This window comes from Papio anubis, chromosome 3 (assembly GCF_008728515.1).
Source record: "Papio anubis isolate 15944 chromosome 3, Panubis1.0, whole genome shotgun sequence".
In the NCBI taxonomy this organism is placed as follows: Eukaryota; Metazoa; Chordata; class Mammalia; order Primates; family Cercopithecidae; genus Papio; species Papio anubis.
In genome coordinates, this window is record NC_044978.1 from 90,218,635 (window position 1) to 90,237,541 (window position 18,907).

General features: G+C 36.1%; 1 protein-coding gene across 4 annotated transcripts in view; it reads left to right on the plus strand.

Moving 5' to 3' along the window:
• Positions 1–16,447, plus strand: part of EIF4E (eukaryotic translation initiation factor 4E) — a 50,043-nt gene extending 33,596 nt beyond the window's left edge. For all 4 annotated transcript variants that reach the window (XM_021938656.2, XM_021938652.2, XM_021938657.2 and 1 more), the window contains exons 3-7: positions 4,834–4,929; positions 8,197–8,260; positions 8,952–9,065; positions 11,095–11,234; positions 14,711–16,447. In XM_021938656.2, the coding sequence (XP_021794348.1) occupies positions 4,834–4,929; positions 8,197–8,260; positions 8,952–9,065; positions 11,095–11,234; positions 14,711–14,825 (529 nt within the window). In that variant the 3' untranslated portion in view covers positions 14,826–16,447. The remainder of the gene's footprint in view (positions 1–4,833; positions 4,930–8,196; positions 8,261–8,951; positions 9,066–11,094; positions 11,235–14,710) is intronic.
• The last annotated feature ends 2,460 nt before the right edge of the window (positions 16,448–18,907 follow it).

Here is an 18,907-nt window from a genome sequence, read left to right on the forward strand (position 1 = left end):
TAGCTAATTTTTGTTTTTTTGAGACGGAGCCTTTCTCTGTCACCAGGCTGGAGTGCAGTGGTACGATCTCGGCTCACTGCAACCTCCGTCTCCCAGATTCAAGCGATTCTCCTGCCTCAGCCTCCTGGGTAGCTGGGACTACAGGTGCGTGCCACCACGCCCAGCTAATTTTTATATTTGTAGTAGAGATGGGGTTTCACCATGTTGGCCAAGATGGTCTCCATCTCTTGACCTCATGATCCACCCACCTTGGCCTCCCAAAGTGCTGGGATTACAGGCGTGAGCTGCCGCACCTGGCTCATGCCTGGCTAATTTTTTAAATGTCTAGTAGAGGCGATCTCTCACTATGTTGCCCAGGCTGGTCTTGAGCTCCTGGGCTCAAGTGTTCTTCCTGCCTCAGCCTTCTAGAGTGCTGTTATTGCAGGTGTGAGCCACCTCGCCTGGCCTCGTAGATCTTTATGTGTTTAAATGGCTGGGTGCAGAGTTTTTTTGTTTTGGAATTTATTTTTAAAAATCCAGAGTGTAGTACTTGACCTCGTTGGGGGTTTTCTTGCATTTTCTTTTTCTTTTTTATTGATAATGGGGTGGCAGTTGCTGACAAATTATCAAGTACATGTTGAAATGCATCTCATTTTTCTGTCTAGGTGAGGTTACTGAGTATTAATTATGGGATTATGAAATATATATTCAATTTGGAAGGCTCTTCAGACAACATTTGTGTTGATGAGAAAATGAAATTTCCCTTTGACTTTCCTTTGGTATTGTAATCAGAATATTCAGTTTAATTCTTCTAAAGGAGAATGATCTTGGCAATCATCTTGGGATAAAGTATAACTTTAATGTTCCACGAGTTTATCTTCAAGGCATTAGAGAAAATATTATACAGGCATACCTCATTTTACTGTGCGTCACAAATCATGCCTTTTCTATAAATTGAGGGTTTGTGGAAATCCTGTGTCAAGCAGTTCTGTTAATGTCATGTTTCCAATGGCATGTGCTCACTTGGTGTCTCTGTCACATTTTGATAATTCTCACGGTATTTCAGACTTTATTGTATCTGTTATGATCTGTAATCGGTGATCTTTGATGTTGCTATTGTAACTGTTTTGGGGTGCCATGAATATTGGCCATATAAGACGGCCAACTTAATTGATAAATGTTGTATGTGTTCTGAATGCTCCACTGACTGGCCATTCCCATCTCCTTGTCCTTGGGTCTACCTATTCCCTGAGACACAACAATATTGAAATTAAGCCAATTAATAGCCCTACAATGGCCCCTACATGTTACAGTGAAAGGAAGAGTTGCATGTCTCTCACTTTAAATCAAAAGCTAGAAATGATTACGCTTACGAGGAAGACATGTCAAAAGCCAACACAGGCCAAAAGCTAGGCCTCATGCACCAAATAAGTTAGCCAGGTTGTAAAAGCAAAGGAAAAATTCTTGAAGGAAATCAAAAGTTCTGCTCCAGCAAACATATGAATGATAAGAAAACAAAACAGCCTCATTGCTGATGCGGAGAAAGTTCAAGTGGTCTGGGTAGTAAATAAAACCAGCTACAACATTCCCTTAATCCATAGCAAGGCCCTAACTCTGTTCAACGTTATGAAGGCTGAGAGAGGTGGGGATGCTGCAGAATAAAAGTTGAAAGCTAACAGAGGTCAGTTATAAGATTTAAGGAAAGAAGTCACCCCCATAAAAGTACAAGGTGAAGCAGCGAGGGCTGATGTAGAGATTGCAGCAAATTATCCAGATCTAGCTAAGGTAATTGATGAAGGAAGTTTACACTAAAAACAGATTTTCAGTGTAAACAAAACAACCTTCTACTGGAAGAAGATGCCATCTAGGACTTTGCTAGCTAGAGAGAAGTCAGTGCCTAGCTTCAAACTACAAAGGACAGGCTGATTCTTGTTAGGGGATCTTGCAGCTGATGACTTTTAAGTTGAAGCCAGTGCTCATTTGCTATTCCCAAAATCCTAAGAATCCTTAAGAATGATGCTAAATCCATTCTGCCCATGCTCTGGAAATGGAGCAGCAAAGCCTGGATGACAGTGCATCGATTTATAGCATGGTTTACTGAATACTTTAAGCCTACTGTTGAAACCTACTGCCCAGAAAAAAGTTTCCTTTCAAAATATCACTGCTCATTGATGATGCACCTAGTCACCCAAGAGCTCTGACGGAGATGAATTGTTTTCATGCCTCTTAACACAGCGTACTTTCTGCAGCCTGTGGAGCAGCAAAGAGGAATTTTGACTTTCAAGCCTTATTATTTATTAAAAAGAACTATATTTCATAAGGCTATACATGCTGTAGATAGTGATGACTTTGCTGGATTTGAACAAAGTAAATTGAAAAACTTCCAAAAGGATTCAGCATTCTGAATGTCATTAAGAACATTCATGATTCATGGAAGGTCAGAACATCAGCATGAACAAGACTTATTCCAGCCTGTATTGATGACTTTGAAGGGTTCAAAGAAGTCACTGTGGATGTGGTGCAGAGAGTGAGAGATGTACAGTAAGAAATGGAGCCTGAAGACGTTACTGAATTGCTGCAGTCTCATGAGAAAACTTGAATGGATAAGGAGTTGCATCTTATGGGTGAGCAGGAAAAAAGGTTTTTTGAGATGGAATCTATTCCTGGTGAAGATGCTGTGAACATTGTTGAAATGACAACAAAGGATTTAGAATATTTCGTAAACCGAATTGATAAAGCAACTGCGGGGTTTGGGAGGATTGACTCTAATTTTGAAAGAAATTCTACTGTGTAAAATGCTTACAAACAACATTGCATGCTACAGAGAAATCTTTTGTGAAATGAAGTCAATCAGTGTGACAAACTTCATTGTTGTCTTAAGAAATTGCCACAGCCACCCCAATCTTCAGCAATCACTACTCTGATCAGTCAGCAGCAATCAACAAGGGAAGACCCTCCATCAGCAAGAAGATTACCACTCTCTGTAGGCTCAGATGATCATTAGCATTTTTAGCAATAGAATTTTTAATTAAGGTATGTACTTTTTGTTTTTTAGACATAATGCTATTTCAGACATAATGTAGACTATAGTGTAGTGTAAACATAACTTTTATATGCACTGGGAAACCAAAAAATTTGTGTGACTCTCCATAAAGATAGTTCCTTTATTTTGATACTCACTTTATTATGATGATCTAGAACTGAACTCACAATATATCCAAGGTATACCTCTATATATAATGTTAGGTATATATAAGCTATTATGTATTATGTAGGAATAAAACTATTTTAAGAGAAGTATCTACAGATATATTAAAACCTAGTATACGTTGTTTCAGTACATATCTGTGCAGCATTACTCAATCTTTATTATTTTCCCAGTTAGGTGTTTGATTAAATATAAAGTCACATTTAATAGTTTCCCCACTCCTGGCACTCTCGTTTCTTCTTGGCTAATTTGTTCCTCTGAGAAATATCAGCCATCCTGTTTCTTGCCTTCTTTTTTTTTTTTTTTTTGGAGATAGTTTCCCTCTGTTGCCCTGGCTGGAGTGCTGTGGCACAACCTCGACTCATGGCAACCTCTGCTTCTTGAATTCAAGTGATTCTTGTGCCTCAGCTTCATGAGTAGCTGGAATTACAGGCATATACCACAATGCCTGGCTAAATTTTTTTTGTATTTTTAGTGGAGACCAGGTTTCACCATGTTGGCTCGGCTGGTCTCGAACTTCTGACCTCACGTGATCCGCCCACCTCAGCCTCCCAAAGTGTTGGGATTACCAGTTTGAGCCACCGTGCCTGGCCCCTTGCCTTCTTTTATAGTTTAAGTGTTTCTGCTGTGTTTTTTTTTTTTTTTTTTGAAATGGAGTTTCACTCCTGTTGCCCAGGCTGGAGTGCAGTGGCGCGATCTCAGCTCACCACAGCCTCCTGCCTGAGCCTCCCAGGTAGCTGGGATTACAGGCATGTACCACCATGCCTGGCTAGTTTTGTATTTTTCATCAAGACAGGGTTTCTCCATGTTGGTCAGGCTGGTCTTGAACTCCCAACCTTAGGTGATTCACCCACTTCAGCCTCCCAAAGTGCTGGGATTACAGGTGTGAGCCACCCGCGCCCAGCTCTGCCGTGTTTTTCTTAAATAATTGTGCTTGCTTATCTCTGTCATAGCACTTAGCACACTGTAGTTGTCTCTCTGCCTCATCTCTATGAATTCCATTGAGTGATGAGTTTCAGTGTGTCTTGGGTCCCTAGGTATAGCAGAGAATCTGTTATGTAGTAGACATAAAATACATATTTTTTAAATGAAAGAAATGGAGAACTCTCATTATTTGCCACTGTAATAACAAACCAGCATTTTACTTTTTTTTCCTAAATTTTTGTGGTAAACATAAAATTTACTGTGTTAACTATTTGTAAGTGTACAGTTCAATTAATGTTAAGTACTTTCTGCAACCAATTATTGTACAACTAATCTCCAGAACTCTTGTTCATCTTCCAAAACTCTGTAAACTCTGTAACCCTAAACTCCCTTCTCCTTGGTTAGTGGCAATCACCATTCTTTTTGTTTCTGTGAATTTGACTTCTTATCCCTCATAAAAGTGGAATCATATAGTATTTATCTTTTTTTTGGAGAGAGGCTGGCTTATTCACTTAATGTCCTTAGCTTCCCCTCATGTTTTATCAAGTGTTAGAATTTCCTTCATCAGGGCTTTTTAGTATTCCATGGTGTATATATATACATTTTTCATTCATCTGTTGATGAACAGTTGGGTTGCTTCTACCTTCTGACTGTTGTGAATAATGTTGCTTTTAACATGGGGATGCAGCTACCATTTTTTGACATTGACTTTTTATTTTTAGATGGGCACTCTGGTTTTTTAAAAATGATAAAAGCAAAACTTGGCAAGCAAACCTGCGGCTGATCTCTAAGTTTGATACTGTTGAAGACTTTTGGGCGTAAGTAACCATTTGTTTTAGTATGTTGGTTTTTTTATTAGTTGTGTAGTTTATTTTTAAGTCGAATTCACAAAATGAAGTGTGAGGTAAACAGTTAATGAATGTTCGTCTATTTTTTTATCTCCTCACAAAAGTTTGAACTGGTGATTATGCTTTGTTAGTTTTACAAAGCTTCAATCTTGTCATCCCTTAGCCCTGATTATTCTGTTTCTTGTCCTGAGATATCCTTAGCTCAAGAATCCTTTATTGCCCTTAGAACTTTTGACAACTAGTTGCAACTTGTTCCTCTCTTGGTTGCCAAGGTAAATTTGCCTCATAACTGGGTATTCCAGTGCATTGTTGGGTTCTCATTTCTGCAAACTGTTTTCAGTGCAACATCTGGAATTTCCTGTACCAGAAATTTTACGATATCAAAGGTTGAAGTGTTCAGAATTCAGAGTTTGTCAAGGGAATGCCAGTATCTATCATGATACTTTATTCATTTCATTATACTTTGATCAACCTCAAGAAGAATAGTTGAAATATTTTTGAAATTTTGTTTCTGTATAAGCAGAAAGTTAAGAATTGGGATCATCAACTTTTGCATGACCTCAAAACAAAATTTAAGGCTGGGCTCAGTGACTCATGCCTGTAATACTAATACTTTGTGATACTGAGGCAGGAAGATCACTTGCAGCCAGGAGTTCAAGACCAGCCTGGTCAACATGAGTCCCTGTTTCTCTATAAAATAAATAAAATTAAAAATTGTAAAGTCTATTTCAAGAAGTTTTGATTATTGATTCTCTTAAAAACAAAGTTAATCCAGTGTGTCAAATTTACTTGGAGAATGAGTAGGGAGGTACTATGTGAGACCCTGAAAGGCAAAACTTTTTAATAAGTGCTTTAAATTACCTAGCAGTTATTTAAATATTCTAACTTGTACATCTTTTTTTAGGATCATATACATGCTGAATTAGTGATGCTACTCTTATGTTTTAATGTAACTCCCTCAAGATATTCTGCTCATACAAAGGAATAGATTGTGGTATAAAATTTATACATATATACATACATCTTCAACAGCAGAGACATTTTTGTCTGTATTTCCAGTGCTTGACTTCTAATAGGTATTTTGTATTCATTTGTGTTGCTGAAAAAAGCAAAGCATACAGTTAAAACTATAAACTTTGAGAGTATTTGAGAACATTCATTTGAGAGTAAACTTTGAGAGTATTTATTTTTTATTAAAAGCATTACACTTAATAGTAACTACATTTAAGGCCTAATAATTTATAAGTGTCTAGTTGTCTAGTTAAACTAGGGTTATTCTTTGCCCATCATCAAAACATCAAGTAGTTTTTCTTCTCTAATTGTGTTTATTCAGAACTCTTAAATAACTCTTCTGCACCAAAAAAAGCTCTTCATTCTCCTAGAGAGGAAAAGGAAGCCTTGAGCCACATTCCCCAGTCAGATTTGCATTTATCTAGTTTGTTTGGCTTTTACCAGTTTACGTAATTGTACCAATTAGAACAGTGCCTCCACACTTCAGTTATGTGTAGTCAGTGTCATTGCATAGTAGATTTTTATACCATAATTTAGAGATATGAAGGATTTTTCAATTTTCTGTAAATGTGTGGGCCACTTCCTAATTTCTGGCTTTTCTAGCAAATTTATTACAAATAACCATTGAGTCCCTCTGTATTTATCCAGACTGCATAGTCTTAGGATTCTGTTTAGGTGTGCCATTATAAATTCTCATTATGGACTGACTTGAGAGACCTTTGAGCACCACGGAAGAGAAAGGAGGCAGCAAAAAGAAAAATATTTTATTGAAGTTCGTTCCCACAATATCCATTTATTTTATGAAATTAGTAGTGCTAATTTTATAGTCACTTAGTATGCAGGCTTTTTTTGTTGCCTAGGGGAGGCTGTCATAGATGATGTAGTTGGGAGTTACCATGAGGTGTAGTGACTCACAAACCTTATGTGATCTTAGGTTGTCTCACCTAAACTATTATTTGTGTGTTATACTATGGAATTTCATTTAAAGAATGCCAACTTCTGTCTTAAATCTTTTTTTTTTTTTTTTTTTTTTTTTGAGATGGAGTCTAGCTCTGTCACCAGGCTGGAGTGCAATGGGGCAATCTCGGCTCACTGCAACCTCCACCTCCCGGGTTCAAGCGATTTTTCTGCCTCAGCCTCCCGAGTAGCTGGGATTACAGGCGCATGCCATCACGCCCGGTTAATTTTTGTATTTTTAGTAGAGACGGGGTTTCATCATGTTGGTCAGGCTGGTCTGGAACTCCTGACCCCGTGATCCGCCTGCCCCAGCCTCCCAAAGTGCTGGGATTACAGGTGTGAGCCACTGCACCCGGCCCTTAAATCTTTTCCTGAAATATTCCTAGACGGGGTTAATATAGCACCAGGAGAACCAGACTAAGGATAATATAATCATCCATGGTCTGTAGACACAGCTAAGTTCATTATTTCTGCCATCTAATATTGGAGACAGGCAAAAGATTCTTAAGAGTTGCCAATTTTTTAATCAATTTTGCTGTACAAGACTACAGGAGATCAAATGGTCTAAGCCTCCTGCCTTCAGGCAAGCAACTAAGTCATTGCAAATGTTATTCTGCTATTTTGATACTTGGGAAATAGTTTAGAAATACAGACTGCAGGGTTCTATCTCATATTTAGGTGATTATAATCCCAAGAGGTAGGGCTTGGAACTATATTTATTTATTTATTTTTCTAAAATCATTTTTAAAATGATTATTATGTTGACTAACCAGTGACAGTTTGTGGTGTTTGGGAACCATTGATCTATTTTACTCTTGGATACCCTCGAGGATAATAATCAACTGTTTCAGTCATGCAATCCTGATGGTCAGGAAGTTCATCTTTTCTGTTATTATTTTTTTATGTTTGTGAAAAAACTGTTGATTAACTTCAGAAATTACTTCATCTACTTAAAGCCACCTTATACCTCTCTTCTCAGTTTCTTATATATATACATATGTATGCACTGAGTTAACTAACATATAAAATATATTTTTGTCAGAGCAGTCACTAGAAATTTTTTGAAAATTATACCTTTCATCTAAAGTTGATTATTTAACTGCTTTTAAGATCTGTTTTGTCCATTTTAGAAATTGACTCCTTAGAAACAAGTAAACATGAACTTTTATCTGTTTATTTTCATCATATGTTCTAAATGTATATATATGTAAGCACCTGAACTCTATATTACATGTTCTGTGTTTTTAATTGTTACTTTCTTTTACCTAGTCTGTACAACCATATCCAGTTGTCTAGTAATTTAATGCCTGGCTGTGACTACTCACTTTTTAAGGTATGCTTAATTGGTGATTTTATATATTTATTATAGGACTGGGCCATTTGGTATTCATTAAGAAATCTTGCCATAAACTTAGGAGTACTTGATAGTGTGAAGAACAGGCTGATAATTGAATTGGCTGTAGTATGCTTTAGTATCAATATATCTTACTCTATTTGTTTATAAAAATTGAGAGTGAGTTATTCTGTGGGCACATACTGAGATTGATTTTGATGAGAGCTTTGATTTTCCAGTCTACTCCTTTATATATTTGAGCAGACTAAGTTTATCAAGCATTCTTAACCTTAGGAGCATGGGTCCTTGGAATACTTATTATTGGGCTTTGTCAGGTGGTAGGGGGACGGGACATTCATTAACTGAAACTGCATAGTTTTTGCATGTATTTTCAAGGTATAGAAATGTACAGAGCTTCTAAAACATGTTTGCTACTCAGAAAGTTTAAGAACCTTCAAATTAAGTGAAACTCAAGATTTGATAGCTAATAAGTGACAAAGTCAGGACTCTAATTCTGCAATGTCATGCTTCTGGCTTTAAGTCTTATGCACTTTTTAAAAACTGCATCAATGGCAGTTTTATGGGCAATAAAGTAAGAAGTTGACAGTGTTGTTGCTTACTGTTTTTAATGATTATCTCTCAAAGTCAAGGTAACAATATTGTGTAATACTGTTGTCTTCTAACCCTGTAGGATGGTATTGAGCCTATGTGGGAAGATGAGAAAAACAAACGGGGAGGACGATGGCTAATTACATTGAACAAACAGCAGAGACGAAGTGACCTTGATCGCTTTTGGCTAGAGACAGTAAGGTTTTAAAAGTATAAAGCAGTTTTAGAGGTAGTTTGGGAATACTGAAACTTAAGATATGTTATGTTTTACATTTGTTATTTAATTTAAGAGAAGGATGCCCAACACTAGAAAATCAGGGTCAGTAATTGTTTTCATTCTGTCATGTGACTCCTGTTTGTAGTACAGTGAAACATCCTACCACATTATAAGTCAGATATTTTAAGTGATTGGCAGTGTGACTCTCACCACAATAAGCTCACTGTGGTCATTTCATTAACTTCGAAATTATAGAACCTTACATTTTATATGATTGAAGTTTTTGCAACCCTCTTACAGCATTGCTATATGTATACTAAACTTTTAAATATTTATGTTTTTAGAGTAAGGGTCTTGCTCTGTTGCCCAGGCTGGAGTGAAGATATTTATTTATATGGCTCACTTCAGCCTCACCCTCTGGGTTCAAGTGATCCTCCCACTTCAGCCTCTTAAGTAGCTGGAACTACAGGTGCATGCCACAATGGCCAGCTAATTTTCTAAATTTTTTCCTAGAGGTGGGATCTTGCTGTGTTGCCTAGGTTGGTCTCAAACTCCTGGCCTCAAGTGATCCTCCCATTCAGCCTCCCAGAGTGCTGGAATTACAGGTGTGAGTCACTGTGCCTGTCCCACTAAACTTTTTAGATCAGTGAAGCAAACAATAAAATTGTTGTGTACTACCATTCAACCTACATGTTGTGATATTAACTGGAACTTTTGGCTTTACAAGACAAATTAAATATGAGATAATAGGCATTTTCTGTCGACAGAGGTTCCAAACCCCAAGCTTATAGTAGCGGGGTTTGTAGTCTCTTTTGTATCCCTAGCACTTGAAACTGTGCCTGGTTTATAGTTAGCACTTGTTGAGTTAATCACTTTAAATATTTGAATAAGTGACTATTGTTTTTTTAGAGACAGGGTCTTGCTCTGTTGCCCAGGCTAGAGTGTAGTGGGGCCATCATAGCTCACTGTAGCCTCCTGGGTTCAAGCAATCATCCTGCCTTAGCCTCTCAAGTAGCTGTGACTACAGGTGCATGCCAGCACACACAGCTAATGAATGAATGAATGACTTTTTAAGAAGAAAATTCTGTTTTTGAGGGCGAAGATCATCAGCAAATATCATTTTGGAATTCCACATTAAAAAGTCAGGATATTTCCATTTTTCAGTTAAAAAAAATGTTCTGGAGATGGATGGTAGTAGTGATGGTTGTACAACAATGTTGAATGTACTTAACGCCACTGAACTGTACACTTAAAAGTGGTTAAAATGGTAAATTTTATGTTATTTGTGTTTTACCACAATTAAGAAACCCGTTAGGGCTGGGCTCACACCTGAAATCTCAACACTTCAGGAGGCCAAGGCAGGCATTTCACTTAAACTCAGGAGTTCAAGACCAACTTGGGCAACGTGGCAAAACCCTGTCTCTACAAAAAATACAAAAATTTACTGGGTATGGTGACATGTCCCTGTGTGTATGCCCAGCTACTCAAGAGGCTGAGGTGGGAGGATCATTTGAGCCCAGGAGGTTGAGGCTGCAGTGAGCTGTGATGGTCCCATTGCACTCCAGCCAGGGTAACAGAGCAAGACGCTGTCTCAAAAAACAACAACAAAAAACCAAACCATTAACAAATACTCAGAAAAAATAAGAACAAGAAGAAATTAACCATGAATAGCTATTTTTGTTATTCTATTAATATTTGTTTGCTCGTAAATATAAGCAGCAGCAGAGCAAATGAATATTAATAAAATCAGCTTTTATATCTGCCACGATATTAACTGCCAAATGTGCTGAAAAAGGTGAAGACAACTGTTAATGATTTGATAGTAAATAAATGAATGAGTATTTAAGAGTCAGGTTAGATCTATATATGCAAATAAAATTTACACATTTAAAAAATTAACTAGATTTAAAAATTGTCTTTAGTTATCTACGCAAATATAGAAGAGAAATTTGCAGTGTAATAAGCTTGTTTATAATCTATTAAACGTAATTTGGGATTTTCTTTTAAGCTGCTGTGCCTTATTGGAGAATCTTTTGATGACTACAGTGATGATGTATGTGGCGCTGTTGTTAATGTTAGAGCTAAAGGTGATAAGATAGCAATATGGACTACTGAATGTGAAAACAGAGAAGCTGTTACACATATAGGGTAAGTTTTGCTCTTTGCATACTTATTTTACAATATTAGGATGGCTAAAACCAGAAGTTACTTTATTTGTAGCTTTAGAAATACTTTGTTTGTAGATCCTGTTTTCCTTGTATTGTTTTCGGGAACACTTATAATTTTGAACGGCTCAATTGGTGCACAACGTCTTGTTCATATATATCTAATCTATATCTATATAGATCTATATAGATATCGATATAGATGTTTTGGAGGGTTTTTTCACAGCTATTTATATATTTAGAGACAGAGTCTCACTCTGTTGTCCAGGGTGTAGTACAGTGGCATGATCTAGGCTCACTGCAACCGCTGACTCCCGGGTTCAAGTGATTCTTATGTCTCAGCCTCCCAAGTAGCTGAGAATACAGGCACGTGCCACCATGCTCAGGTAATTTTTGTATTTTTAGTAGAGACCAGGTTTTGCCATGTTGGCCAGGCTGGTCTTTTAACTCTTGGCCTCAAGTGATCCATCCACCTCGGCCTCCCAAAGTGCTGGCATTACAGGCATGGGCCATTGCGCCTGGCCTTGTTCATGTTTTTTATTTCTGTAAAATTGCTTTTTCTTAGCAGTGAAGTATATAACCACTAGAACGCTCTGCTTTGGCATGTAGCATTTTTTATTCATTCACAAATGAGAATGTATTATTTCCTACTTTGAAAGTGCTGTTTGAAAAAAAGTACTACTTTGAAAAGAGCTAATGTATGCTCATAATAAATAATTCAGTGATTATTGGCAAATAGTGTATGTATATTTAAAGCATGTGTGTTTACTACATATAATTTTCATTAAAATTTAACATACTTTGGCTTTTGTTCGATGTTTAAAACCCACATGTAGGGTTTTATTAAACCTTTTTTTGTAAATTTTATTCTTTGCAAAAATGGCTTTTTTTTTTTTTTTTTTTTTTGAAGCAGGGTCTCACTGTGTTATTTAGGCAAGAGTGCAGTGGTGCAGTCACGGCTCACTGCAGCCTCAACCTCCTGGGCTCAGGTGATCCTCCCACCTCAGCCACCCAATTAGCTGGAACTCAGGTGTGTACAACCACACCTGGCTATTCTCTTGTATTTTTTTTGTAGAGAAGAGGTTTTGCCATGTTGCTGAGACTGGTTGTGAACTCCTGGACTTGATCAAACCACCTCAGCCTTTCAAAGTGCTGAGATTACAGGCATGAGCCACCATGCTAAACCAGCTGGCATTTCTAACTAGGATTTCTTTTTACCTCAATTATATTAGTAATATTTGACGCTGGGCGCCGTGGCTCATACCTGTAATCCCAGCACTTTGGGAGGCCAAGGCAGGCAGATCATGAGATCGGGAGATCGAGACCATCCTGGCTAATACGGTGAAACCTCGTCTCTACTGAAAATACAAAAAAAAAACCTTAGCTGGGCATGGTGGCGGGTGCCTGTAGTCCCAGCTACTCAGGAGGCTGAGGCAGGAGAATGGCGTGAACCTGGGAGGCGGAGCTTGCAGTGAGCCAAGATTGGGCCACTGCATTCCAGCCTGGGAGACAGAGTGAGACACCGTCTCACCAAAAAAAAAAAAAAAAATTGACTTAACAATTTTATGTTAAAATTAAGTGCTGGTCAGTCAGTGGTCACAAAATGTTTGGTTTGTCCCTTTGTGATTTTTCAAATATTATTAATTTTTCTTTTTAAAATTAATTTTTGAGACAGAGTCACACTCCGTTGCCCAGGCCGGGGTGCAGTATCGTGATCTCGGCTCACTGCAACCTCCACCTCTTGGGTTCAAGTGATTCTCTTGCCTCAGCCTCCTGAATAGCTGGGACCAGAGGCCTGAGCCACTACAGTATTTTTTGTGGAGACAGGGTTTCGCCGTGTTGGCCAGACTGGTGTCAAACTCCTGTGCTCAAGTGATCCACCTGCCTCAGCCTTCCAAAGTGCTGGGATTTCAGGTGTGATCCACTGCTCTCAGCCATGTAAATTTCTCTGTGAACATAATTTATTTCTGGATCAAAAGGTATAGGGATTTTCTACATTTCATGCTATATGGGGTTCCATAAGAGAAAGGAGTTGATTTGTCATCTTATTTTAATGTTTCTGCCAGCATCAAAACCTAATTTTGGAGGACTTACTTTTTTTTTTTTTTTTTTTTTTAAAAACAAGAGTTAGATTAATTAAGAATTTTTTTTCCTATGGAAGTTTTTTATTTTTGTCACTATTAAATGTTTTTGAGTCTATATTAAGACTTCAGATTTTCAAACAAAGATTTTCTTTTTTTAACCCTTCCAATTTGCATGACTCAATGGTCATGGCTTTTGGTATTTTTAATAATTAAGTATAATTGAAAGGAATGCATTGTATTATAATGCAAATTTGATAATTATCACTTTAGTTACCATAAAATTACTTTTTAATGCCTTATTTTAGTGGGAAGGTAGTAAATCTGGAAGGTATTAAAAAAACTATCCTAGTATCGTGTTGGAGGATTTAACTCCATTAGTATGTTTATTCCTTTATTTTTATTTGATTTTGCTTATTTTTCAATTTTTACTATTTTTTCTTAAAGATTCAGATATTTAAGGTGACCTATGAAGTTTTCTGTGATCTTTCTTTGAAACCTTGTCAGCTTTATCTCATATTCACTTTACTTACGAGCCATAGTCACACAGCCTGATTTTTATTTCTCAGCTTTCAGATGTGCTCATTATCTTAACATTATCCTTTTGACCTTGTGATATTTAAAGGGGAAGACTTCTCTAATTTTGTAGATGAGATTAGAATCTCCTTGTTATTACAGCCCTTGTATTTACTCTTTGGCACTCATGACAAGTGCCATTTTATTCTTGCTATAGAGTCATGTCTTACTTGAAAATTAGGTTGTAAAGTTAGTATGTAAAGCAGAAATTACTTTCTCCCTTGAAGTGTTTCATTTTAATCTCCCTCAAAGTGTTTAGTTTTTGTTTGTGCAGTCTTATAACAGGTATGGTAAATATAATTTGTGTAGTAATATACAATATTTGCTAGGGTTCAGACGTGAAATGTAGCATTTTAGATCAAAGAATGAAAATAAACATGTTTGTTATACAGATTTCTGTTTTAAGTATGCATGTAATACAGGTCCGTCATTTGTATTTGTGATTTTGTGTTTACTAGACTATAAATACAGTGAGCTCAGGGACTGTCCTTGCTTTGTTCACTATTGATTTAGTAATAATTATAGTATCATAATAAATAACAGTATAATAATATAGTAATGCTCCTGTAATTTAGTAATAATAAACCCGACTGGCTCTCAATATTTTTAAAGTAATTATCCAAGAATATCGCAAAAATGAAAAGTAAATTATGCTAAAAGGAAAAGGGTGTATAATTAATTTCCTATTGTACTCTCATCTATATTTTTTAATACAAAGACTAGTAACCCTAAAATTTTGAATTTATTTACTTCTTATGAGTAAAAATTAATGGCTACTTTTTTCTTCTTTTTTTTCTTCTAGGAGGGTATACAAGGAAAGGTTAGGACTTCCTCCAAAGATAGTGATTGGTTATCAGTCCCACGCAGACACAGCTACTAAGAGCGGCTCCACCACTAAAAATAGGTTTGTTGTTTAAGAAGACACCTTCTGAGTATTCTCATAGGAGACTGCGTCAAGCAATCGAGATTTGGGAGCTGAACCAAAGCCTCTTCAAAAAGCAGAGTGGACTGCATTTAAATTTGATTTCCATCTAAATGTTACTAAGATATAAGAGAAGTCTCATTCGCCTTTGTCTTGTACTTCTGTGTTCATTTTTTTTTTTTTTTTTGGCTAAAGTTTCCACTATCCCAATCAAAGAATTACAGTACACATCCCCAGAATCCATAAATGTGTTCCTGGCCCACTCTGTAATACTTCAGTAGAATTACCATTAATTACATACAGATTTTACCTATCCACAATAGTCAAAAAACAACTTGGCATTACTATACTTTACAGGAAAGAAAATTCTGTTGTTCCATTGTATGCAGGAGCATATTTTGCTGGTTTGAAAGATTATGATGCATACAGTTTTCTAGCAATTTTCTTTGTTTTTTTTTACAGCATTGTCTTTGCTGTACTACCTATCCACAATAGTCAAAAGATAACTTGGCATTACTGTACTTTACAGGAAAGAAAATTCTGTTGTTCCATTGTATGCAGGAGCATATTTTGCTGGTTTGAAAGATTATGATGCATACAGTTTTCTAGCAATTTTCTTTGTTTCTTTTTACAGCATTGTCTTTGCTGTACTCTTGCTGATGGCTGCTAGATTTTAATTTATTTGTTTCCCTACTTGATAATATTAGTGATTCTGATTTCAGTTTTTCATTTGTTTTGCTTTTGTTTTTTTCCTCATGTAACATTGGTGAAGGATTCAGGAATATGACACAAAGGTGGAATAAACATTAATTTTGTGCATTCTTTGGTAATTTTTTTTGTTTTTTGTAACTACAAAGCTTTGCTACAAATTTATGCATTTCATTCAAATCAGTGATCTATGTTTGTGTGATTTCCTAAACATAATTGTGGATTATAAAAAATGTAACATCATAATTACATTCCTAACTAGAATTAGTATGTCTGTTTTTGTATCTTTATGCTGTATTTTAACACTTTGTATTACTTAGGTTATTTTGCTTTGGTTAAAAATGGCTCAAGTAGAAAAGCAGTCCCATTCATATTAAGACAGTGTACAAAACTGTAAATAAAATGTGTACAGTGAATTGTCTTTTAGACAACTAGATTTGTCCTTTTATTTCTCCATCTTTATAGAAGGAATTTGTACTTCTTATTGCAAGGCAGTCTCTATATTATGTCTTCTTTTGTGGTGTCTTCCATGTGAACAGCATAAGTTTGGAGCACTAGTTTGATTATTATGTTTATTACAATTTTTAATAAATTGAATAGGTAGTATATATATGGAATTAAATTGATGTGGCTATCTTTGTTTTTTATAAAGTAAGGCACAGTCCTTCAGTCTTAGGTAAATAATGTACTCTCTTAATATGTTAATACTCATGAGAATTGGGATCTGATGCATCACCATTTGATTGGTAGCAACAGTGGTTGTAAAACTTGGTTGCTGAATTGAGTTGTTTTTATGTAAGTGTCAAAATGATAGTGTAGGGAAAGTACAGGTGGTGGGAACATAATGCATTAAGAATTTTGTTAGTGTTGCAATCTAAATAGAATGGAATAAACAGGTATTAAGACATATTTATAGTGGTAAATTGTTGTAGTATGGTATTCTGTAAACTTGAAAACTTGATCTACTCTTTGTAGGTATCATTTGAAAGCAAACTTGAAAATGTTTTGTACATAGTACATACTTGTATAGTCCTGTGAAATGAAGTATGGCTATCAGACCAAAGGATAAGCCAAACTGTAGGTAGCAGAATGGAAATTATTAGTTTGAGAGGAAAATTTTGTCTTTTAATCATTTTAAAACTGATAAACTTGACAAAAACCCTGTATGAAATAAACATGAAATTAATAGCACTGATTTCATTGTAAAATTTTAAAGCAGTTTAAAGGGTACCACAGGTTGTCACAGTACTCTCAATGCCACAAACACCTCTTGTTCAGTATTCTAGAAATACTGAATCTAGAAATACTGAATCTTCTGTGTTTATTATTATTATAATCTCAGCATACTGTATGTAATATCTGCTAGTTAAACTTGGGGAATTGGTTAAGCTGACTTACTGTCTACATTAATATATATAGTTTTGAGTACTTCAAGAGTTTGCTTAAAAGTGATGCTGTTAGTGGTATGTTGGCAATGGGTGGGACCGAAGTGGTGTATCTATTATAAGTTAATGATCTATTTTCTTAATTCTAAAATGAAGTCCAATTTTAAGAAACATCAGCTTTTAGGTGCAAAGGAGGAATAACACATTAAATGTATACAGTTCTAAATTTTTGAAATAACTGATTTGTAGCATTTGATTATTGTTATTAGCATTTTAGAATCATGATTTTAAACCTTTTTCCTAGGGACAAGAAAGGATAATAAATTACTCTGAATCACTTTTGGCAGTTGCCACTTAAATAGTACAGTGATTTGCAACTTTTATAACTTTATTAGCACCTTCTCTACATATAAAATTAGGCTATATGTTATTTTCCAACTTACTCTTTTCTCTCTGTTTAACAGGATATTATAAATAGATTAAATAGATAAATTTTCTTTTCTTTTCTTTTCTTTTTTTTTTGGACCGAGTCTTGCTCTCTCGCCCAGGCAGGAGTGCAGTGGCGCAATCTCAGCTTACTGCAATCTCCTCCTGGGTTCACACCATTCTCCTGCCTTAGCCTCCCGAGTAGCTGGGACTACAGGCGCCCGCACCACGCCTGGCCAAATTTTTTTGTATTTTTAGTAGAGACAGGGTTTCACTGTGTTAGCCAGGTCTTGATCTCCTGACCTGGTGATTCGCCCGCTTTGGCCTCCCGAAGTGCTGGGATTACAGGCGTGAGCCACCGCACCCGGCCCAAATAAATGTATTTTCATAATAGAGAATTGAAATAAGCTTTAACGGGTGAATAGCAGTTTATTGTAGGAATGTGACGTTTCATTTAATGAATTTAATGTTTATTATCCCAATTCTACAGAAGGATTTAATACATACTATGCAATTAAATAATTATAACACTTACATAGTAATAATTTATGTGCCAGACAGTAGTTCAGTCACTTTACATGCACATTAACCTGCAGAATAATCTTTTGAGATGTAGGTGCTGTTACTGAGAATTTAAGTAACTTTTGCTTGTAAATTGCAAAGGGTGAATTTGAATTCTGGAAATTTGGTTCCAGAGACAATAATTACATAACATTTTCTCCATAGGGTACAGCTTAACAGGCTATAGTAAAATCACCTCAGCTTGTTATAGGTCGAGCAGACAAACATTTCTCCGTCTTACTTCCTTTGGTAATGAGTCTAGTAATAGATGGAAATTTTCCCTAGATTCACTGTGTTAGTCAGTTGGGGAAGTTTGGAGGCAAAGGTACAGGAGTTTACAGTAGATAGTGTTAGTAAATATAGTCACATGCTATGTAAGGAAGTTTTGGTCAGCAGCAGACCACATATAGGATTGTGGGCCAGTAACATTGTAACACTATTTTTACTGTACCTTTTCTATGTTATGTTTAGATACACAAATAGCATTATGGAGTATTCAGTATGGTAACATGCTATACAGGTTTGTAGCCTAGGAGCAATATTTGACTGTTCCACGAAGCCTATATTTGTGGTAGGTTATACCATTCAGGTTTGTGTATGTACACAACGATATCACCTAATGACCCATTTCTCAAAACCTATTCCCATCATTAATCAATGCATGGTCATGTTTTCATATACATTTTAAGCTTCTGTATTCTAATCTAATATAAATGGGAAAATAAGGCAAAATGTTCAAACTAATAGGCATTGAGATTCTTAAATGCTAAAGTTGCATTCAAAAGGATAATTTTAGGCGTTGTGACAAAGCAGTGTTGTATTTTAAAGTTAATGACAAGGCTATGCACCTTTTATCTCTTAATTGTTTCTTACAGAATGTTTTTATTGTCGAGTAGTAAAACAATGTCAGATCCTTTTTACACAAATTCAAGAGTTTAGGCCAGATTGACGTTGATAAACAAAACTTCAGCATATCTCTCGAGGTCAAATTGTATGT